The 24,856-nt window shown below is 43.1% G+C and overlaps 1 protein-coding gene across 1 annotated transcript in view; it reads right to left on the bottom strand.

The window, feature by feature from the left end:
• Positions 1-4,876: 4,876 nt before the first annotated feature.
• The window catches only part of LOC126090801 (muscle-specific protein 20-like), a 164,760-nt gene continuing 144,780 nt past the window's right edge, over positions 4,877-24,856 (bottom strand). The window contains exons 3-4 of the mRNA XM_049907013.1: positions 9,150-9,270; positions 4,877-5,529 (exon numbers count right to left, since the gene is read on the bottom strand). Coding sequence (XP_049762970.1) covers positions 5,338-5,529; positions 9,150-9,270 — 313 coding nt within the window. The 3' untranslated portion in view covers positions 4,877-5,337. The remainder of the gene's footprint in view (positions 5,530-9,149; positions 9,271-24,856) is intronic.

Below are 24,856 nucleotides of genomic sequence, written 5' to 3'. Positions count from 1 at the left end.
TGGGTATGGGTCAATTGTATCATATTCATATGGTGAAGATAGAAGTTGTATTATGGTGATATCTTCTTCAAAATACATTATGACATAGATCATTCATATAATAACAGGATTAGTTCGCAGAAATCGTCCTGAAAGATTTTACGAGGGAATGGAGGCATTGGAGGAACACAGTTTTCTGCAGCATTTACTGCTACGCAAACTGTCACAAGATCTCCATGTGCCGCGGTAGCATCTGCTCCAGCTTGCTTCTTTTCTTCCTCTAATAAGATTTTTCTTGCCGCCTGCGTAACATACATTCTGGAGCTCAAAACTGTGGTCATCTAATACTTTTTGAAAGGTTCCTGAAGAAATGGCTCTGAGCAATATGGGACTTAACTTCTGAGGTCATCAGTCCCCTAGAACTAAGAACTACTTAAACCTAACTAACCTAAGGACATCACACACACCCATGCCCGAGACAGGATTCAAACCTGCGACCGTAGCGGTCGCGCGGTTCCAGACTGTAGCGTCTAGAACCGCTCGGCCACCCCGGCCGGCGGTTCCTGAAGAAGGATGCCATGTTTCCTTTAGTGGAATTCGTTGCTCGGGCGAGACTGTTTGCTTCTGCACGGCGAGCTGACAATGAACAATTCCATTTCAAATAGATTCCTGCCATTTCCTTTTTACAATATGTCTCGCGAAACTTAGGCTCATAGTGTGCAGCATACTGACAGGCTACCATCCCTTGTGGACAACCCATGTCACAAATCGGCAGAGTATTTGATGTAAGTTTCAAGATAGTTAAACGGTTACGCGGGTTGTTAGCCCCTTCTGGAATCTCGTTGTTCCTTATTTTCTGGCAACACCTATTCAATGACACGTAACGTCAGTTAGTCTTTCGCCAAGCTTCTTAATGATTTTGTAGAGTTTAAGACTTCGGCAGGAGCAACTTGCTTCCTGTGGCACCTGACTCCCCTCCCCCACCCACCTCCCTCCCCCATCTCACCTCTCTGTTGCTTTTACTTGAACACAAAAATACAAGTTTCACTCTCACACGCAACCAACTCACAAGCGAACCTCTCCCTGCTTTGTTTCCTTTCTTATGGAAGAACTGAAAGCTATTGTCGCCTCTGCGCAATATGTACAAACAACATTTGGTTGTAATTTTGAAATTTTACTATTTACCCCTGTTACTTTTGGACCCAAGGACCCCTACACTGTGTGGAATTCCACATGCATAAACAAATATTTTTGAAAACCTTTTAGATTGTGAAAAAGAAATGACACCATTTTTCTGACCTGAAAAAACTATTAACCGAAGATGCTTCATGTTAAGTAGAAACTCAGTCAAACATGTAAAAAACTCTGTGAGACTCTTTTGACGATTTTTCAAAACTTGTCACTCCTTCCTGGACTGTTTGCCTTTTGTAGCATTGGTATGTGTATTACTTTCGCTAATATTATGAAAACTGATTATTTGTGATTTCATTAATTCCACAAATTTATGCTTCTTTGAACGAATTTCATGATTCACATCCTGACAAAAAACACCAATGGCTGATGTTTGATGAATTCTCATTTTATCTGTCGTGATTCTGGTTCAAGGTATACATCCAGGAGTTGATTTAGGCTGATGATTCCGTTCTTCCACACAATATTTCGATGACTGTGCTTGCCGTGTCTGTCGCATGATGCTAGCGATGACATAAGACATCCAGGTGTCTGGAATGTAACAGTTTGACACTTGTGGTTGACCTTGTATGAGAGAAATTTTGTAGAAAACGAAGTACACATTTTTAGTGATAAAAAAGAAAGGAAGGTTGGACGCTTGCTTCAAGCTGTAATCAATAAAATGCGCAATTAAATCATTCATGTTTTGAAAACTAGATATTTTCGTGTATGATGTACGATTTTTTCTTGGTTTTATTTTCGTTAAAATTCAGTGTAAAGAACATCATACTTTGTGCGAGAATGTAGTACCTACGGACACATGTATTTTTTTTTGTTGGTACTTCAGTCTAGCGACCGGTTTTAGAACCATGTGAAGAAATGCGGGCTAGTGGCCACAGTAAGTAGTTTCCGCCGTTTTCTGCAGCTTTTGTTGTTACTAGACAAGAGGCTGTGTTTTGTGAAACATTTGTAAATGTTTAGATTTTTACGTATGTAAGTGCTGTACCATGTATTAAATTTATTTGGAACATATTTTTATTTCTTCAATTACAGAATTATATGGCAAGTAAAATACAATATATTTTTAAAAGTAGTTATATGAATTGTAGGCAGTAAAGCCATATTTTGTCGGTAGTGCTCCATCTTGTACCTGGAATCAGATGAAGGTCTTTTAGCATCGAAAATGCAATATTTGCAAATTAATTGAGTTTCGTTAGTCTTTACAAATTTACTTGTCTCGCAAAGGGGAATTTAAGTAAGTTTCCAATAGCTGCAGGTTCAAGATGTATTTAACTTGTAACTGGTTTTTGATAACACTTCTGTTTAATTTGTTTTCACTTATGATTATTAGTGTGTAGTAGAGTAATAATGCAAGACAAGACTAAATACATATTGATGAGATTTTATCGATTGCAACGCTTTTAAATCTCAGTAGAATATTTGTTCCTTGGTACAAGACCGTGCCCTACCTCGGAACATGTTTTTACATTTGGAAATTTTTTAAATTTCCAGAGTAATTATTGTAATTTCAGAAATGGACTGCAGCCTATAAAAATTTAATGCCATCATTTAGAAAAGAAATTAGGAAATATGTTAAAACTTCTATCAGAGAGCTGGCAATAGGCGAAAGTGTGAAACTATCCGAAGTTGCAACACTCTCCGCTGATAGATGAGGGCTGTTCAGAAAGTAAGGTACGAATATGAGAGAAATGAAAACCACAGTGAAAATCCGATGAATTTTGGGCAGCGTATCTATTATATTCGTCGACCGAGTCAAGTCGCTCTTTTCAGTTCTGAGCATATAGCGAACACATAAAGATGCCTGAAAAATAGTATCTCCCGCCAAGTATGAGGTCCTGGCGAGTGATTTCGCCTGATGTCGTGCAGCCCTCATAACTTACCTGTCTTGCATTTCGTTCTTCATTCATGACAATTCTCGACCACGCAGTGCAGGGGCAATGAAGATGCTCCTGCACAGTGTTTTATGGGAAGTGTTTGATCGCCCAAACAATACAGTCCGTAACTGGTTCCCTCTGAGTCATGCATTTCCTTCTGCATGAGAGTTCTCGCTCGTAAGCTGTAAGGCCAATGAGGACGCCCCTGAAGCGTTTTCAGTGGGAAGTGTTTGATCGCCCACCATATAGCCCAGACATCGCTCCTTCTGATGTTCATATGTGCTCGTACGAACCAGACAATGCTGTATAGACAACATTTTAGCACAGACAACAAACTGCAAACCAGCGCAGAGAATTCGCGGAAAGCTCAGGTCGCTGCTTTCCATGATGAGGGTACTGGAAAATTGGTACAACACTACAACAATGTCCAAGTCTGAGCGGCAATTATGTAAAGAAGCAGATGGAAGGTGTAGCTAACTACTGCAAATAAAACATTTTTTATTTTGACTGTGGTTTTTGTTTCGAGACTCATCGGACATTACTTTCCAAAAAATTTTCATAGAAACAATTTCTCCTCTACATTAACTAATAATGTTTCGTGTTATTACACAAAGAAATTGTGAAATTGCAGTTGAGTTTGTTTACCAGTTCATTTCAATGTTTTACATCAAGCTTCAGATTCAAGCACAAAAAAATACAGTGCAAGTCAAAACTCCTTGGACACCTTCATAAGTTGCAAGATTAAAGGGAAAATTGAAATGTGATGATGGGAACGTAGATTTGATGTAGCGCCACAACCTCTGGAGTGAATGCCATTCATAGCCGCAATCTTGAAATCCGCCACTCGTGGCCTGAAGACGGTGTGTGTGTGTGTGTGTGTGTGTGTGTGTGTGTGTGTGTGTGTGTGTGTGTGTATTAGAAGTTAATATGTAGATGTAGTCTATTCAATTTAAGATCTTACTATATTCCAGTGTTTGTCCAATATTCTCAAGAGATTATACGAGGGCTATCCACAAAGTACATTACGCTTTGGAATTAAAAATAAATAAAGTATTGGAAGTTTTTTTATTATATACAGATGAAAGCCACACTTAAATACTACTTTTCTACATAGTTGCCATTTAAATTAAGGCACTTATCGTAGCGATGGACGAGTTTGGAATTTCCTTCGTCGTAAAATTCGGCCGCCTGCGCCTTCTACCACGTGGCGACTGTTTTCTGGGACAGAAAATGTGTGATTTTTGTGGATTTCCTGGAAAGAGGCACTACAATAAACTCTCAAAGGTATTGCCAAACTCTGCGCAACCTCAGAAGAGCAATACAAAACAAGCGCAGGGAAAAGTTGGGCTCAAAGATCTTGCTGATTCACGACAACGCCCAGGCCCACACGGCAAATGCCACTCGTGAAGTTCTCGAATTTTTTAAGTGGGAGATGTTTCCTCATCCGCCGTACAGTACCGACCTGGCACCGAGCGACTTCCACTTATTCCCAGCAATGAAAAAGTGGTTGGCTATGCAGCGTTTTGATGGCGACGCACAGCTTCAATAAGACGTGGTTGAAGGCGCAGGCAGCCGAATTTTAGGACGAAGGAATTTCCAAGCTCGTCCATCGCTACGATAAGTGCCTTAATTTAAATGGCAACTATGTAGAAAAGTAGTATTTAAGTGTGGCTTTCATCTGTATATAATAAAAAAATTTCCAATACTTTATTTATTTTTAATTCCAAAACGTAATGTACTTTGTGGATAGCCCTCGTATATTACAAATTCTGAAAAATTAAGGAAGACTAGGGTGAAACCAGCAACAAAAACAATACAGAAGGAAAAAGATGTTATTCCACTTGATTAACTCATTTTATTTCTGCTAACTGTTGCACAAAGTACTTTACATATTCGTTTACATGTATACATGTCAAAAATGTTAATAATTGTTCGTAAATTTTCGAAAGTTTTTAAAGCGGGAAAGCAGGCGCGTTTGGTGTATCACAGGATGGCCGCACAATTGTTAACAGTAAGGACTGAGCGAGAGTTGTAAATTAGAAAGACGGACCCCGTTACCGATAAGTGCTGAGCACAAAAATATGGAAGTGGCCGTGGGAGTTGTAGCAGTTTTCAGACAGCGTGCGGGACGACTGAGAAGGTGTAAAGGAAACTGGAAAATGGTTGCTTACGTAAATTTTACACGAGTGCGGAGAGATAGGTGGAGGGGGTGAAGATTAGCAAGGAGGAAAGTTGCAAGTGGAAGGGGTGGGAGTTGCGAGCGCGACTGTGGCGGGGCAGGGAGTGGAGGGGCTTACTTGCCCAGCAGGATCTTGCGGGAGGCGCCGAAGTTCTGTCCCGCCTGTGTGGCGCCGCGGTTGGAGCCGGCCTGCAGGCCGATGACGGCCTCGCCGGCGCGCAGCTGCTCCTCCGTCCACTCGCGGCGGTTCTCCTCCGCGGGGCGCGGTCCCAGCCAGGGGCCCGGCCACTCGGGGTGCTTGTAAGCCTGCACAACGAACCACACACCCCGTTTGAAGAAGCGGCAGGGACAGGTTCTCAACACCAGTGTAAAGAATTATTAAGCTCTAAGCACAGCGAACTGAACAGGTTTGATTTATAAGAGTCGTTCAATAAGTAATACCCCACTTTTTTTTTCTCAGAACATACACTACTGCCCATTAAAATTGCTACACCAAGAAGAAATGCAGATGGTAAACGGGTATTTAGTGGACAAATATATTATACTAGAACTGACATGTGATTACATTTACACGCAATTTGGGTACATAGATCCTGAGAAATCAGTACCCAGAACAACCTCCTATGACCGTAATAACGGCCTTGATACGCCTGGGCATTGAGTCAAACAGAGCTTGGATGGCGTGTACAGGTACAGCTGCTCATGCAGCTTCAACACGATACCACAGTTCATGAAGAGTAGTGACTGGCGTATTGTGACGAGAAAAGTGGCTCGGCCTCCATTGACCAGACGTTTCCAGTTGGCGAGAGATCTGGAGAATGTGCTGGCCAGGGCAGCAGACGAACATTTTCTGCATCCAGAAAGGCCCGTACAGGACCTGCAGCATGCGGTCGTGCATTATCCTGTTGAAATGTAGGGTTTCGCAGGGATCGAATGAAGGGTAGAGCCACGGGACGTAACACATCTGAAATGTAACGTCCACTGTTCAAAGTGCCGTCAATGCGAACAAGAGGTGACCGAGACGTGTAACCAGTGGCACCCCATACCATCACGCCAGGTGATACGCCAGTATGGCGATGACGATTACACGCTTCCAATGTGCGTTCACCGCCATGTCACCAAACACGGATACGACCATTATGTTCCTGTACACAGAACCTGGACTCATCCGAAAAAATGACATTTTGCCATTCGTGCACCCAGGTTCGTCGTTGAGTACACCATCGCAGGCACTCCTGTCTGTGTTGCAGCGTCAAGGTTAACCGCAGCCATAGTCTCCGAGCTGATAGTCCATGCTGCTCTAAACGTCATCGAACTGTACGTGCAGACGGTTGTTGTCTTGCAAACGTCCCCATCTGTTGACTCAGGGATCGAGACGTGGCTGCACGATCCGTTACAGCCATGCGGATAAGATGCCTGCCACCCTAACTGCTAGTGATACGAGGCCGTTAGGATCCAGCACGGCGTTCCGTGTTATCCTCCTGAACCCACCGATTCCATATTCTGCTAACAGTCATTGGATCTCGACCAACACGAGCAGCAATGTCGCAATACGATAAACCGTAATCGCGATAGGCTACATTCCGACCTTTATTAAAGTAGGAAACGTGATGGTACGCATTTCTCCTCCTTACACGAGGCATCATAACAATGTTTCACCAGGCAACGCCGGTCAACTGCTGTTTGTGTATGAGAAGTCGGTTGGAAACTTTCCTCATGTCAGCACGTTGTAGGTGTCGCCACGGGCGCCAACCTTGTGTGAATGCTCTCAAAAGCTAATCATTTGCATATCACAGCATCTTCTTCCTGTCGGTTAAATTTCGCGTCTGTAGCACGTCATCTTCGTGGTGTAGCAATTTTAATGGCAATATACATCAACGCGTCTTGTCCATGTCCTATTTTTCTACCAGTCTCCACCACGTTCTATGGCCGTGCGCCGACGTTGTGGAAAAGCAAGTATTTCTCTGATGGTAAAAGCTCTTGTCCTATACGCGTAGCCATGTTTTCACTGCATGATTGAATCTCTCGTGATCTTCAAAGTGTGTTCCGAGTAGAGAATCGGTTGGGTCGAATAATGGCATCCGCACGATTCAGCATGTCTGGAACAGTGGCTGTAATAGGACGTCCCAAGCGTGGTTCATCATGGAGCTTTTTCTGCATTTCCTGAGGCTGTAATTTTTTTTACCCATCGCCAAACTAAACTCCTATCAACTGCAGCAGCGCCATACACTGCACACAATCTTTTATGGATGTTCACCACGGTTTATTTTTCTGCACACAAGAATTCAATAACAGCACGCTGCTTGTAACGTGAGTCGTATGTAGACGCCATTTTGACGCTGTACTACGGCTCTCCTACCTGCCAGGACGGTTCGAAACTTCACCGGCGCACAGAACAAGCATCAGATGTGAAGCACCAACAAGGACGTTTGTCTATGTATATTAATGGGGGCATTACTTATTGAACGACCCTCATACAGGTAATACAGTGTGTATCAAAAAGAATCATCCGATTTTTAAAAAATCGTAACTGCTACTTTATTTGAGATACGTAAGTGAGCCGGCCGAGGTGGTCGAGCGGTTCTAGGCGCTACAGTCTGGAACCGCGCGACCGCTAGGGCCGTAGGTTCGAATCCTGCCTCGGGCATGGCTGTGTGTGATGTCTTTAGTTTAGTTTGGTTTAAGTAATTCTAAGTTCTAGGGGACTGGTGACCTCAGATGTTAAGTCCCATAGTGCTCAGAGCCATTTGAACCATTTTTTGTGTGTGAACAACATACTGTTGGAAAGAGAAAACTCTCGAGTTTTACGTGTTTCTCGCTAGATAGGAGCAGTGTGCGCCCACTTCAGTTCTAGTAAAGATGGTGTCGGAACAACAGAAATCGTTTTGCGTTCTACGTTTTGTGCAGTGCGGATCAGTAATAACTGTTCAGCGTGACTTTCGTACGAGGTATGGTGCGGATCCTCCGATAGCACGGAGCATTAGACGATCGCATGAAAAATTTCGAGAAAGAGGTTTTTTGTGTAAAGGCAAATCGCTGGGCCCTCCCGAGTGTCTGACACAGACGTCGAACACACGCCACAGTTTCACAGGGAGTCCGCAGAAATCCGAGAGTTTTCTGTAGAAAGTTCGTCTCTGAAATGTTTGTCATTCTTCGAAAAATTTGTATGGCAAATGCTATACTAAAAAAACACTAAGATGGAGCCTAAACTAAATTTTCCAAACCGTCTCTTCCACTTGTAAAACTCCGTTACTGGCCGTCTGGTATTACAGTGTTTATTTGCAAGCTACTGACACTGTCGAGAGACGATGCATCTACGTGAAGTGTTTGTGCGCTATACTTACTGATAATTTTGTTTCTGGCTGTAATTGCTGAAAGCTAACACCTGAGAGTTATTTAATTATTTCCTTACGCACTATCATGTACCATGGCCTTTATTTTACCTTCATGACCCATGATGGAGAATTGTGCCACTTGCTTCACTCTGGTCACGGTGTAGTCCCTCTATGGTACTGTAGCTTTTTGTTTCCAATAGACAAAGAGAAGCTATTTTATTAGTTAGATGCTGTAAATTGGACAAAAGCTGATCCTAGTTTGCAGCAATGAGAAATCAGTCGTGTTTATGAACTGGTGCTTAATATCATGTGTATGGTACCTCTGACGGATATTTCTATATGTTCGTTCCATGGACAATTTTTAGGCAAGTCGTGTCCCTATACAGGGATATGTGAAAAAATTCTGTACAATATGGAACTATCGTACATGTAATACAATCAGGTGAAATCCTTTTCGACATCTTATGTATCAATCGTTAGAAAATTACATCTTCTTTAGCAACCATTGGTATGTTTATTTATATACGTGGCGGACACCTGTATAATTCAAGGATGCAAGTATTTTGCAACATGGGCTGAGAAGCGACTCACCGTTCTGCCAATGGCGAAAATAGTCGTGGTGACAGCCACGATGTTCTTCTTATCCCACAGGTCGACCGTCTGGAAGAGATCCACGTCTGGTACGCCGTACTTCACGCACGCCTTGTGGAATCTGGAACAAAAAGAGACACTTTCTTAAACATGAGTATGAATACGTAACCCCTGAACGTAAGCGTGTAGAAAACATCGCAGCAATACAGAGAACTTGAAAAAGCAAAATAGCTGATCTCTAACCCAAACAGTAAAATCTACTGTAGGTTGCTGGTATACGAACTATTGCAAACAAGTAAAGTACAAATCATCTGGGTAACACCTAATACTTTAGAAATTACACTGGCTGACAAAAAGGTGGAGTCCCTAGAAGGGAAAGAGGTAGCAAAAGAAACTTCACAGGCTGAGAGTGTTTGTGATGTTATTTCAGTGATTAAAAAACCGAGATAAATTTTAAAGCAATTTGACAGTATGAGCCCACTTATGACTTTACAGCCCCTCCGGCCTCGACACTTGCACTAATTCGGCTGGCAAGCATGTCATAAGCTCGCTTTGTTCTCCCCTGAGCCAAGCTGGCCCACAAGTGTTGTTAAGTGGTCGTAGGTATCCTGGATGCTGGGCGCTGGTACAGAGTTCACGTGCTAACAAGTCCCACACACGTTCCATCGGCGATAAATCTGGGAATCTTGCTGGCCACTAGAGTACCACAACACCACGCAGACAGTTCATAGACACACGTGCCATTTGTGGACGAGCATTCTTCTGTTGAAGAATGGCAACACGATACTGTCGCATGAGAGATGCATGATGTCCGTGACGTATCGTTGCAGCGTCACTATTAGCCCGTGACCCGAAGTCTTCCCCTATGACTGCTCACACCGTGGCGTCTGGTGTGACGCCACTGTGCATCTCCAAATGAGCAGAAAGAACGGGAGCTTGTTCGAATGTGTGTGAAATCTTATGGGAGTTAACTGCTAAGGTCATCAGTCCCTAAGCTTACACACTACGTAACCTAAATGATCCTAAGGACAAACACACACCCATGCCCGAGGGAGGACTCTAACCTCCGCCAGGATCAGCAGCACCGTCCATGACTGCAGCGCCTGAGACCGCTCGGCTAATCCCGCGCGGCAATAACGGGAGCTTTCCCCGCCATACTCGCTGAAGAATGTCATCTAGGGTAGTGCAGAATCGCGATTCATCGCTAAACAAAATGTAATGCCATTCATAAGCGGTCCGCGCTTTCCGCTCACGGCACTACTCCAAGCGCAGACGTTTGTTCTGTGTTGTGAAAGACAACGCACGCATGGGTCGGTAATTTCCTAGTCCGTCTGCTGCTAGTCTCCGACCAACAGTGCGGAATGACACATAATGTTGCAGGGAGTCACTCACTTTTTGGATGGCACGCGCCACTGTAAAATGATTACGCTCTACGAGGTCTGTTCAAAAAATTCCGGCACTTTGTCCACAAAATTTTTCTACGCTTACCTTTTACTTATTGTGCATGGTCTCGTTCGAAATGTCCGCCCCGATAGCTGAGTAATCAGCGTGACGGATTGCACTCCTACGGGCCCGTGTTCGATTCCTTGCTGGGTGGGAGATTTTCTCCGCTTAGGAACTGGGTGTTGTGTTGTCTTCATCATCATTTCATCCCCATCCGGCGCGCAGGTCGCCCAATGTGGCGTCGAATGTAATAAGACATACACCAAGGCGGCCGGACCTGCCCCGCAAGGGGCCTCCCGGACAATGACGCCAAACGCTCATTTCCATTTTCCTTTTAAATACTCTCCGCCACAGTTGATACACTGCTCCCAGCGCCGTTTCCACTTCCGCAAGCAATGTCGGTACACGTCTTGTTGGATCTTGGGGTTGGGTTGTTTACGGGAAGAGACCAAACTGCGAGGTCATCGGTCTCGTCGGATCAGGAAAGGACGGGGAAGGAAGTCGGCCGTGCCCTTTCAGAGGAAACATCCCGGCATTTGCCTGGAGCGATTTAGGTAAATCACGGAAAACCTAAATCAGGATGGCCGGAGACAGGATTGAACCGTCGTCCTGCCGAATTCGAGTCCAGTGTGCTAACCACTGCGTCCCCTCGCTTGCTGGCTCGCGGGAAGCGCCGCCTGCGAATTTCCTTTCATCTCGTTCAAATAGCTCTAAGCACTATGGGACTAAACATCTGAGGTCATCAGTCCCCTAGACTTCGAACTACGTAAACCTAACAAACCTAAGGACATCACACACATCCATGCCCGAGGCAGGATTCGAACCTGCGGCCGTAGCAGCAGCGTGGTTCCGGACTGAAACGCCTAGAGCCGCTCGGCCATCGCGGCCGGCTTTTATCTCGTCTATCGGTCCAAATCTTCGTCCTTTCAGCGGGGTTTTCAACTGTCGAAATACAGAAAAGTCCGCAGGGGCCAGGTCTGGAATGTACGGAGGACAAGGCAGGAGAGTGATTTCGTTTTTTGTGCAATAGTCACGCACCAACTGCGATGATATGGGGGTATGTTATCGTGACGTAAGAGCCGTGAATTATCTCGTCACATTTCAGGCCGTTTCATGTTTTCTCTCAGGCGTCGCAACACGTCCCGATAGTACCATCGATTAACAGTTTGTCCCTGTGGCACGAATTCATGACGAACTAATCCTTCAAAGTCAAAGAAAACTAACAGCATGGCTTTGACAGTGACCTGACCGGACAAGCTTTTTTTGGTCTTGAAGAACTTTCCCGACACTGCAATTCATCGGCAAAACACTTAGAAGGTGGAACAGGTCTACCAAAGAGACTGCTTACACTACGCTTGTCCGCCCTATTCTAGAGTACTGCTGTGCGGTGTGGGACCCGCATCAGGTGGGACTGACGGATGACATCGAAAAAGTACAAAGAAGGGTAACTCGTTTTGTACTATCGCGAAATAGGGGAGATAGTGTCACACACATGATACGTGAATTGGAGTGGCAATCATTAAAACAAAGGCGTTTTTCGTTGCGACGGGATCGTCTCATGAAATTTCAATCACCAGTTTTCTCCTCCGATTGCGAAAACATTCTGTTGGCACCCACCTACATAGGGAGAAATGATCATCACAATAAAATAAGAGAAATCAGGGCTCGCACGAAAAAATTTAAGTGCTCGTTTTTCCCGCGTGCCGTTCAAGAGTGGAACGGTAGAGAGACGGCTTGAAGGTGGTTCATTGAACCCTCAGCCAGGCACTTTATTGTGAATAGCAGAGCAATCACGAAGTTGTAGATTGCGAAGACTGAACCTTGGTCTCGACATCATAACCATAGACCAACGTCCTCATCACCAGTTATGATTCTCTTAAGGAACATCTCGTTCTCATTTGCGCGATCCAAAAGCTCTTCACAAACTGCTAGGCGAAGGGCTTTCTAGTCTTGAGCTATGGGACGAACTCGGCGGCAGCAAGATCCCAAGATGCTGTGTCAGGACTTCATGACATGACCCAACTGAAATGTCACATTCTTCTGCAATCTCTCGGACAGCAGTCTCCGACTGGCACGCACAATTTCGTTGACGTTCCTGACACGAACGTCGTCGGTAATGTCGAATGCCATCCTGAACGAGTGTCGTCTTCAACTTTCGTCCGACCATTTTTTAACCGTGTGAACCATTCGCAACACCGAGCACAGCTTAAGCACCCATCACTGTAGGCTTTCTGCGTCATTTTGTATGTCTCTGTTACGGTTTTACCGCGCGACCGCTACGGTCGCAGGTTCGAATACTGCCTCGGGCATGGAAGTGTGTGATGTCCTTAGGTTAGTTAGGTTTAAGTCGTTCTAAGTTCTAGGGGACTGATGACCTCAGAAGTTAAGTCCCATAGTGCTCAGAGCCATTTGAACCATTTTTTTGTTGCGGTTTTCCTGAGTTTCTCGCAAAATTTAATGCAGACGCATTGCTCCTCAACCTCTGCCATCCCGAAATTCGCAAACTGTGCGACGTAACGTTCTACTCGAGACAGCACTGAACAATAACTAACAGACATATAACAATGAAACGTCCGGCAATTACACGTTAAACAGTGTCGGGTACAGGAATGCCAGTTGCATTTCGCTCCAACACAATATTGGTGCGAAATTACGAATGTTCAGGAATTTTTTGAACAGACCTCGTACTTGGTGCACATTACGGCGATCCTCTCATGGTTTCCCGGAACCTTGACGACAAGTATGCCTGCCCACGTCTTCCTATGGAGTGCAACATAACGTAACTGTCATGTCCGAATGCCCCACAAATATGGATACTGCAGGATTTGACGAGCCGGCGAATCGGAGACCCACAATGAGGTTCCTTTCAAAGTCATATCAGGTGCTGATAACGTTGTCTTGCACAAGTACGCGACGTCTTCATGTCCTTCACAGTTATCACTCAACATCTGAAACTGTTCAGGCCCCTTATTGACCATAAGAGCTCTGAATATGAACAACACTAATGCACTTTGGAAATCTTCATGATTAAATAACACAGCAATCAGCCAGAATAAATCATCGCGAACCCAGTAGCACGTTGGTCTACATTCTGGATGCATTACAATTGTAATTCGTCGTGAAGTCCTCGGTACATATCGGGAGACAAATATCTCGAATGCCCACGCAAAGTTCATACCACTTCCTCTAGCTTAACTAAGAACTTGTCACTCCTGTTAACAAAAAGGGTAAAATATTACTTGAATGCAATTAGAGACCAATACCGACAAAACCCCGTGTATTGCGGGATCCTAGAGCGTAATATAAGCTCAAACGTTAAGATGTTATGAAAAGAAGTCTCTCAAACAAAAAAATATTCAAGAAGCACTTTTCGCGTGGAACACGGCTTGCGTTATTCATATACGACACATGCAACCGGTAGATGAAGGTGAACAGGCGGATGCCATCTTCCTTTATTTCCTAAACTACACAAGGTATGGTATTACGCAGTATCTTCCTGTGCAGCTCAGACGATAACAGCATTGCCAGCAAAAGGCAAGGTTCTTGTCCGAGCTTTGTCCAACAAACAGTTTCAATCTGCCAGGAAGTTTCAGGTAGTAAAGGTCACTGCAAGAAGACAAAGGGGCACTTTAATACAAAAGTAGAGTAAAAGATCTTCAGTGGCAAAGTCTGAGTATATGACCCCAGAGACGACAGGACACATAGACACATACCTTAGCAGAATTTGCCAACATAAAGAATAACATGCTCGTCTGTAACACGTTTTTCCAGAAGAAAGCTGGAAAATGATACCTTAAGGATGTTGTAGAATGTTCTATTTGCAAATCGTAGGTGAATTTATCGGACAGGACAAAGAATATGTGTTGACATTTTATGTCTGATTTGTGGTAATGCTAAAGATTCTGACGGATACAGAATGTTTATCTCGTACAGTCAACTACAGTTTGTTTTTCATTCGCGGGAAGGTAAAATCACCGTTACCAGTCTCGAATGTACACGTTCATCGTAACGGCTTGCTACTTTTATCAGAAGACGCGCTACGTTAGTTTACATTTGAGTTACCGTGAAATGATCTCCTAGAAGATTTGTTTTATCTGTCTTCTTCCAACAAATAACATCTGGAGAAATGCGGTGAAAACAACTGATTCAGGTCGGTGAAAACAACTGATCCAGGCGGTCAGACGTTTCATGGCAGACCACGTGTGAAACAATGCAGTATGTGCACATGCAAGCCGCCTGACGAAGAACGTATGAAATCTTTGTTTTTTTTTGTTTTTTTTTAGTAAAGTAAATCAAAACTAAATTGTGGCTAGTTGCTTTTTTACGAGTTCGCTACAAATATTCTGTATCAGATAAAAGCTAATGTTGTTCAATAGTGTCATTCTGTGGCAAAACAGCATAGTTTTTGACTGAGTTTCAACAAAATCAATACTAATAGTGCATGAGAAAGCAATAATTACGCCGGCCGCGGTGGTCGTGCGGTTCTAGGCGCTCCAGTCCGGAGCCGCGCTGCTACTACGGTCGCAGGTTTGAATCCTGCCTCGGGCATGGATGTGTGTGATGTCCTTAGGTTAGTTAGGTTTAAGTAGTTCTAAGTTTAGGGGACTAATGACCTTAGCTGTTAAGTCCCATAGTGCTTAGAGCCATGTGAACCAGTTTTTTGCAATAATTACACCTACGACAGACTGCCAAAGACATGGGTGTTACAGTATCAATTACAGCTTGTCAGGGCAGTGAGATAATCAGAATTACAAGAGCAGTGAGACAAAGAGATTCCATATCAGCAAAAGTAAAAATGTCTGAACGTCTTCGTTTTGCTGAAGAGGAGGAGGAGGAGATTAGTGTTTAACGTCCCGTCGACAACGAGGTCATTAGAGACGGAGCGCAAGCTCGGGTGAGGGAAGGATGGGGAAGGAAATCGGCCGTGCCCTTTCAAAGGAACCATCCCGGCATTTGCCTGAAGCGATTTAGGGAAATCACGGAAAACCTAAATCAGGATGGCCGGAGACGGGATTGAACCGTCGTCCTCCCGAATGCGAGTCCACTGTGCTAACCACTGCGCCACCTCGCTCGGTTTTTGCTGAAGACATTCTATTGGTTTCCTCTAGTGGAGGTATACTTCAGCAACTAATGGAAACTACGTTTCATTCGCAAGCTTGTAATCAGTCCTGAAACAAGTGGAAAAATAAACACTACAAGTTTTGAATGAAGTTACAGAACGTAGTAAAAGTACTTTTCAAAAACAAAAGTCATCTGGAAATGAGGTCAGTCTTTAGTATCATAGTTATTGATAGTTTTGTGTGGTTAGGGTAGCTGAAGACAACGACTGAGAGGACAGCAAAAATAATAAACAAGAGAGCAGAAATGGCCTGGAGTGCTTTTAGTTTTCAAATTAGTTTCCAAACGGTAAACCCTCGATTCTGTAAAGCAGCGAACTCCCACGTATAAGACAGCTGCAAACTTCTCATTGTGTTCCAAAGCAGTTAATGTGTTAAATCTTTGACCTTAAGCTGGATAGAGGGAAAAAGTCTAAAAAGGTTTGAAATTATGAGTATACTGTGGGTAACTTGCGCACCGTTTTAAACAAAAGCTAGTCTTTTACGTATCTTAGTTCGTATGATGTCAATTAAGTTTCGTATAATGATATAATTTTGCTGTGTTGTATCTGGATACTGTCTGAAAAATGTGTTGTGGATAGAATTACTAGCAAAGAAGTAATAAATTAAATCGTGCCTGATGCGGTAGTTTTATTGCTTGAACAGAGAAAATTTAGTGAGCGACGCCGACGAACGTTTTTACTTTTTTCATTTTGTGGCGGTGTGGTTTCATAAAGGTTTGTTGGAAGTCGGTAAGTGCTCTCATTATCAAGATAATTTGTGCTTAGTGAGCTTCGCTGCCTGAAAAGCTTATAAGGATACTGGAGGGTAGGGTCTGCTGAGAAGCAATTGTTAAGAAAAAATCGATACGTTGCGCCGTTTCCGAGTTATTTAGCATCGAAGTTAACCAATGAGGTCGTTGCGTGCGCAAATTCAAGCGGCCTAACAGAGACAGCGTCGCCAAACATGTTCTTCGTTTCGTTTCTTCAAATCGAACAAACGTACCGTTTGCTCACTTCCGAAAAAGGCACATTTTGGCCGGTAATGAGCATTTTAACAAGTGGTAATTCACGTACTCACCTACAGCCAGCCCCACAAGAAAGTATACGCCATAATTTTTAATGTAATGGCCGCGGCGACATCTCTGGTAGTGGTTTCGAACCTGTAATCAATGCGCTTTTGCACCGTGTATAGACAAACAGTGTGAGAGTGGAATGTTTTGTTTTGTCGGTTGCAGTTTAAAATGAGTGCAAAATATCTGAATCGTCACTTATTTATATTTATATATTTATCAAAAATGCCTTCTGAGAAGCTATTTAATTCGAACGAGGCCAACTGGATTGGCTTGCAATGTCTGCGGATGCAAATCCTAACGAAAATGTTTGGCCGTATATTAAGATGAAGCTTATAGGAAAGCCGATACATACTTTCAAGCAACTGTCATATCAAATCAGGACGATATGGAAATCATTGCCGAGAGAATATGCAGAAAATCTCGTGAAAAGCATACCAAAAAGGTGCCAAGCCATAATCGATCATGGCGGCGATTCGATCAACTATTCGGTAATTGTGCAATTAGTAATAACAGGTATTTTCATGTAAAAATATATTTATAATAGTGCTTTCTATTTCATGGAGATAACGGCTTACACTTTCTTGTGGAACTAACTGTTGTCTGTGCATTACTGCATGTTAGCGCGTGCAAGTGTCTGAATTTTCGCGCGCAGCGACCTGTTCGGTTAACGTCGATGAGAATTAAATCGGAAATGGCGCAACATATGACATTTTTTCTTAACAATTATTTCTCAGCCGAACCTACAAGCTTTTCAGACAGTTTCTGACCAACCTGTATACACAGCTTCTAACTTGTCTTTCTGCGTTAAACCTTTAACTCAGTATTATACCTCTTAAAGAATAGATTATGACAGCATTTTAAATTTTTAAAGTCGATCTGTAAATATATGAAATACTGAAAATCAAACTGTTGTTGCTCCTGGAAACTGTTAGAAGGTTAACTTGCGAATGGGACTGTGCGCCATGAGCCATGCACCGGGTTAGCCGTTTAATAATATAGATGTGTTTAAAATCGAAAGTTTAGATTTACTAGCTTTGATTTATGGTAAAAACCGTTCAAACTCTGAGGGACTGCTGAGCGAGTTGTAGAAGGGTGTACGTGGGGGATTTGAACTTTTGTTTTGCATATCAAACTGCCTTTTCCTGCTGCTAGTTACTTTATTTATCCCATACGCGTTTCGCCTTCTCCTGTTCTAAGGCATCATCAGTGGGATCTATAACGATACAGTTTTGTTAGTTATGGACTATCAAACAGTTCACTTCGCGATTTTTTGTAAAAAAAGTAATTACTTACGATTTGCTGATCTGCGTTTCCTCACATCTGGTCTGGAGGTCGCACTACCACTTTTATCACACAAAGATTGGAATATATGACAGTGATAAAAGTGGTAGTGCGACCTCCAGACCAGATATGAGGAAACGCAGATCAGCAAATCGTAAGTAATTAATTTTTTTTACAAAAATCGCAAGTGAACTGTTTGGTAATTTATAACTAACAAAACTGTATCGTTATAGATCCTACTGATGATGCCTTAGAACAGGAGAAGGCGAAACGCGTATGGGATAAATAAAGTAACTAACAGCAGGAAAAGGCAGTTTGATTTGCAAAACAAGTATTTATATGCTTGCTGCGGAGGACGGCCACACAAACAAACTTGTTACTTTGAATTTCCTTATTACTAAGCGAAGCAACAAATTGGTCAGTGAACAGACCAAAGTGGAAGTCGTGATTATGAGTGTAATGAAAATGAAATGGAGTTGGGTGGTGAGAAGTAGTCAGGCGGATGGATAGAAGGAAGTACGTTCTGTGTTAAAAGAGAGAAGACGGAGACGATGATCTGATGTGATGGATAGTGGGTAAATGAAATTAAGTACCATGCAGGAGCAAGATGGATGCATTTAGTTTGAAGAACGTGATGCACGCACGCATGGACTCGCTCCTCTGCCGAGGAGTTCGATGACTGTCATGCGAGAAATCAAAACAGGGAAGATTCTGTTTAACATTTTGCAGTAAAATAGAATTGGAAGCGTTGAAGAGAAGCGGTAACGAAATTGAATAATTTTTCGACGTCCAGTGAAAAGGGAAGAGGTAACGAAACTGAATAGGTTTTTTGATGTCCAGCTGATTAAACGAAGAAGGAAAGGGGAACTGATTGACCGCTTGCGCTTGCGCACGTGCTGCTCGCCAAAGCTTCGCTACCAGGGAACCAGCCGTCCGGAGGAGGTATCGCACGCTCTGCTGGCGGCACTCAACCACTCCACCTCCGCTACACGGCTGCATTCCTAGTAGCCTGCGATGCGCCATGCGCTCTCTGCGGTCTATTTGGTGCCTACGCGCAAAGCTCTCTGGGCGGGTTGTTTGTTTTCTTCTTGCCCGTTCGCCTGTGCGCCAGTACCTGCCGCTAGTCAATTTCTATCGATCCATGTCTTGAAACGAGGGCGAGCTGTTTTCGATGTTCACGAAATACTCTCTCTCTGTATGGTAGTTATTTTTATCTGCTGAGATACCAGAAAGCAAATGTAGTGTGATTTTACTGGAACATATAGTTTTTTTAACTCCATTCGTATACTGCGCAGAAGGGAAGTATACAAAAGTTAGGAACATCATTTTTGATGAGTAAAATGTCGACACTGGCAGGATTTAATTTTTTTTATTTTTGTTATGCCTGACCAAATACCCCATATTCCGCGGCACATTTTAAGTAGTTACGTCACATGAACAGTCTTTAAGACTGCATGTTTCATCTTATTAAAAACAAACTGTAGACAACTGCACGAACGTCCACAGGACAACCATGGTTATACCGATGTTTTGTACAATAAAAGACCGGTTTTTTATTTATTTATATTGACTTTTGGCCTGAAGACCATACAGCCAAACGAAAGACTTAGTCATGAAATTCCTGATTTTGTGTGACCTGCCTCAAGGGCACAGAGTTTGTAGGACGAGTACACACAAACACAAACCGAATTTTTTTAACTATTTTCTATGGTAATGGGAACACTGTACCAGAAACAAATTTAAGATACTATATTGCAGAATTATAGGATATGTCCGTCTATACTCTGACAACTGAGGTAGACAGACCACATGCATTTAAGTTTTAAAATAGTTCCAATCTCCTGGTTCCGATCATTACCTTTCGAGAGATATCGCTTGGTTATCAAGCAAATGCCAGAACTGAAAATTCTCTTCCAAGGAGGAACCTCAGTGACCCACTTCCAGGTAGACTTAGCTGAGAAGAATCGACAATTCTAAGCATCGCATTCCACTGGAAAACAGTGCGTAATCACTTCATTATAACAGTATCAAGTATAAAGTATGATATTCGCTCTTTTACATATTGGCACTTCTTAAAACTTTACTATGGCATTTTCTTTCGGGAAACCACGTTGTGTATGATTTCCTGTATACCCAATTGTTTAGTACCTAGATAAAGAGACAAAGAAATACTTTTGTACCCAGAGTGTCTAAGGTTTCGAAAAAAAAAAGACCGTGACATCGAACTGACATTCAAATGTTAATTAGCAGGACAAGAGCGGCGCGGAGTGGCCGCGCGGTTAGAGGCGCCATGTCACTGTTTGCGCGGCCCCTCCCGTCGGAGGTTCGAGTCCTCCCTCGGGCACGGGTGTGCGTGTTGTTCTTAGCATAAGTTAGTTTAAGTAGTGTGTAAGTCTAGGGACCGAAGTCCTCAGCAGTTTGATCCCTTAGAAATTCACACACACATTTTTTGAGGACAAGAAATCTATCTTCATTCTGAAATCTGTTGACGCATACACGTAAATCATACTAATTTCTGTTGTGAAGTCATGTCCGTAATCTAGTTGCTGTCTGGATGTCGTTTATTCTTTGCTACTGCTCCTATGCAGTTATTGTCTTTTACCTTGTACATTTTTGCTTTGCGGAAACAACTTATTCCTTTTTGCTAACTTTTTCACTCGACTGATTGTCTTTCTGTACCCCTACTCTATAGATGACCGTCGACTTAATTCTGTTTGCCTCTAACTTTTCTCATATACTTATACTGTCCGATCTCCCGTATATCGACGGCCCACTCGCAGCTGTGACTCTTGCAGTGTTCGAACATGCGGACACTTTCGTTGGATGTGATCGACGGATCACTACTGCACAATTGGGCGCATCTGTTGGTACTGCTGAAACGCTGGTCCACCAGTTGGTGTCCTTAAAGGGCAACAAAGGGCCATCTGTGCGGAATTGCTTGCGTATTACGAGATTGATCGTGACAATTTTTTGTCGAACATTGTCACAGACGATGAATCATGAGTTCATCATTTCGAACCGAAAACAAAACGGTAGTCCATGGAGAGGCGTCACACCATCTCTCCTCCGAAGCCGCATTATTAGTCGGTAAAGTCATGATGACGGTCTTCTGGGGCTCTGAAGATATAATTCTGTTTGATGTCCTCTCTCATGGTGCAATAATCAACCTGAAATGTGTTGTGTTGCTCGCAGGATATTGGAGAAACGACTTCAGTGAATGCGTCGCCTTCTCCGTGACAACGAACGGCCTCACACACGTCTGCGCACCCGAGAGGACCTCACAAAACTTCACTGGACTGTGCCGCGCGGGATTAGCCGAGCGGTCTCAGGCGCTGCAGTCATGGACTGTGCGGCTGGTCCCGGCGGAGGTTCGAGTCCTCCCTCGGGCATGGGTGTGTGTGTTTGTCCCTAGGATAATTTCGGTTAAGTAGTGTGTAAGCTTAGGGACTGATGACCTTAGCTGTTAAGTCCCATAAGATTTCACACACATTTGAACATTTTTCATTGGACTGTTCTTCCTCATCCACCCTATAGCCCTTATCTCGCACCGTCCGATTCCATCTGTTTGGCCGAATGAAGGGTGCACCCCGCGGGAAGCAGCACGTGGATAATGAAGATATTATTGATGCAACAAGATGTCGTTTCTGACGTCGGCCAGTAGAAAGTTACTATGCGGGCATACAGGTCCTCCCAATTGGGTGCCATTAGGCCGTCGCATTCAACGGAGGTTATTCTGAAAAACAGGACTTTACAGCCAAAGAGTTGGGAATAACATGGCGTATTGTTCATACAGTAGTGCCGTATGAACAAAGAACACGAGCAAAACAGCAGGTACAAACCTTTCTGCGCGGATACATTAGTACACTACAAACAAAGACCACAAGGACAGCAACAGTTATAAACCTCTCTGGGCAAATCACAAACCTAGCTGAATGGCACGTGAACACACCTGTAGTAGGCATGTGTCATCAGGTAATCGGTAAATGAAATACTTAATAACCTGGTCAGCGGCGCGGAAAATGTGGGAGATCTGAATGCATGTTGTGGTATTTTGCGTGTAGCGGGAAAACGGTACGTACAAGTCCTCAACATCTATAAAGGGAATTTAGTTACACCCCGTACACGAAATGTATATGTCGTCACTCTTACCGACTTCTTGCTATTGCGCTGATCTACTGATCATTTTCACATCAAAGCACGTGACGTACTCCGTGCCAGTCTGAAGTTTGTTGCATAGCGTTTCATGATGTTGTAATTTTAATGGCCAGCTTTATATTTGACATGATTTGGAAATGACCGTATTTGAAGCCCAGACCGCTTGAGCTTTTACATAAGAGGCTCATAACTGAAGCTACTGCTCTCATCCATATCCAATTGGCAGCAGAAAAAAAACGTCATTCATCAGGATGTCTTTACGAGAGTTACAGTTCACCACACGTGATTTATATCTTGCATAGTTCCTGCTGTTCTCTTTCCGTTGTCACGTGAGGTATTTAAAGGTGTCTATGAACAGGATAACGAGCAGGCAGTCAGATTGCGCAACGTAAGCCAGAATCGGTGCCATACAGCACCTAAAAGCTACAATCTGACAGATAAGCGCCAGACAGTACAGCAAGCCGGGCTACAAATTCCTCGATCGGTTGGTTCTTAGCTCGGAGGAATACAAGGCCTTAGCACGCCCAACAGAACACTGCGGTATTCTAATCCACCTCCATTTTGTTACTACACAACCAGCCTCTAATGCCAACACTGATATTTCTTTAACTTCTGCCAGGTCAGTCTTTCTACTATGAAACATTTCTATCTGTACGTACTGCACGTCACATAGTTCCATTACAATGCCCTGAATATCACTTCCTCGTCACATTGTGTAACAAGACGTGAACAAAGCAAAACGCACATCTACATTCTCTTTTACATGCTAGGTGCATTACAACATTATACGTTAATTCACTTGTATATCAGTTTTGGCAGTAGATTCCTCTGGATCGCGTTGCATATCAGAATTTCGATGATGCATTTCATGCCTCGCTTGAGGGGGGCAGGGGGGAGGGGGGGGGGGAAGGAGGGAGGGCGGCAGGGGGAGGGTAACCCACTCATTACAGCATTAGCAGTCATTTAAACCTTGGGTTCATCTGTCACTCGAGGTAATGACGTTGTTCAACATTCCACATCCACGGAGTCACTTCCAAATGTAGCTGAATGCTTTTTCATTAATTTATCACTTACATCGCATTTTTCTCAAACTGTATGTGTAATATTCTTTCAGCTACAGGATTGTCATTTTCAAATTGGTAGACTAAGTGCCCTTATTTGTCACCGCACAACTAAAAAATGCTTATCATATTACCACCGATCACAAATTCTACTTAACAAATAAATCGATCTGTTTCCTTCCTCTCATCCCAAGTGCCTATCCAGAGAAAGGTAGATGTATTTGTTCGGCTTGCGTGGAACTAAAGCAGTATTTTAGCAGCGTTAATTCGAAGTTGTCGGCTGGCATCCTTCCACTATTGTTCAACCCTAACATATTAACTAGCGCAAAGAACTCGTTTGGCTTGCATCGTTGAACGCAATTACTAAATTATACGCTAGAGAAGAGCTAGTTGTAAGTCATTAACTGCACAGAGATGACTGATAAGCGACTGTGTAAGAGACACTTTTGTTGTAACATTTCGAAGCTATATTTACACCTGTAAAAAGAATTGAACATTTCGTCAAGCAGTTGTCATAATGTCTGTGGTAATGCGCTATTACAATAACAACAAACTTATGTTCCTCCTTTGATGGGGACGATGGGGCGACAAAAGTTAAACTTTTGTAACAACCACGGATAACCTTCAAGGCTGTCTCTCGCATTACGATACGAAACGTTGCAGAGAAACATGCCTTAGGCCACCGTCTAGTGCCCAAATAAACCAATATGATCATTTAAGATTCTAAGTATGAATATTTTGTGTGTGTGGAGCGTTTTAGTACATGTGGGACGTACGTTAGGATTTAATGCCGTAAAACGCTGTTTTCGATTTACATATGAAGGGAAAAAGAAAACAAGAAAAAACAATATTTCCGGCTCGTGGTTCTTAAGCTGGAAAACCTTGGCGAGATATGTTTGACAATAGTCTGACGCCTGCAGTGTGCCCTATTTTTATAGCTTCCGACGGCCTTACAGCGACCCTAAGAGAGGGAACAAAAGAACTTGTTTTTAACTACGGCGTCAAAAAGCTACAGCCTTCTGGTCCATTTATAAAGGCTTGCGTCTTGTTATTTCAAAACAGGCTTTATCGAGCGTTATTCTGCTTTGTTCGTTATTCTGCTTTGTTCGTTACTTGTATTTCAAGTTTTATTATTTTTGATATTACTTAGGTCAGCTTTGTGTTTTGAAATTCGCTCGTTGTGCTCAAGTTTTAGAGCTTCTTGTAATTTTAGTTTTAACATCAATCATCTCTGTTTTCTGTAAAGGCGTTCGTGACACGTCGTCTTAGCGCCCTAAAACCGTAATCAATTTTATCGTCATTATCAGTCACTAATTGTAAACCAGTAAATCCCCACTCCCGACTCTTTACAGAATCGGTCTCCCATGTACAAACAACTTCAATCGTCTGATTAGTTTACAAAGGAACTAATGTCTTTTGGCGAACAAACGCACAAAATATGAACACAATTTTCAAACTCCAGAAAAGAGCCATAAGAATAGTAACCAAAAATACTAGTCGAGCTCATTGTAAAGATCGGTTCAAAACACTGGGGATTTTAACTGCTCCATGTGAATACATATACCAGTCAGTTGTACACATCAAAAATAACATTGG

The sequence above is a fragment of the Schistocerca cancellata genome, chromosome 1 (assembly GCF_023864275.1).
Source record: "Schistocerca cancellata isolate TAMUIC-IGC-003103 chromosome 1, iqSchCanc2.1, whole genome shotgun sequence".
NCBI classification, from domain to species: Eukaryota; Metazoa; Arthropoda; class Insecta; order Orthoptera; family Acrididae; genus Schistocerca; species Schistocerca cancellata.
The sequence above is the reverse complement of the archived record's forward strand: the minus strand, read 5'-3'. Positions and strand labels throughout refer to the sequence as shown.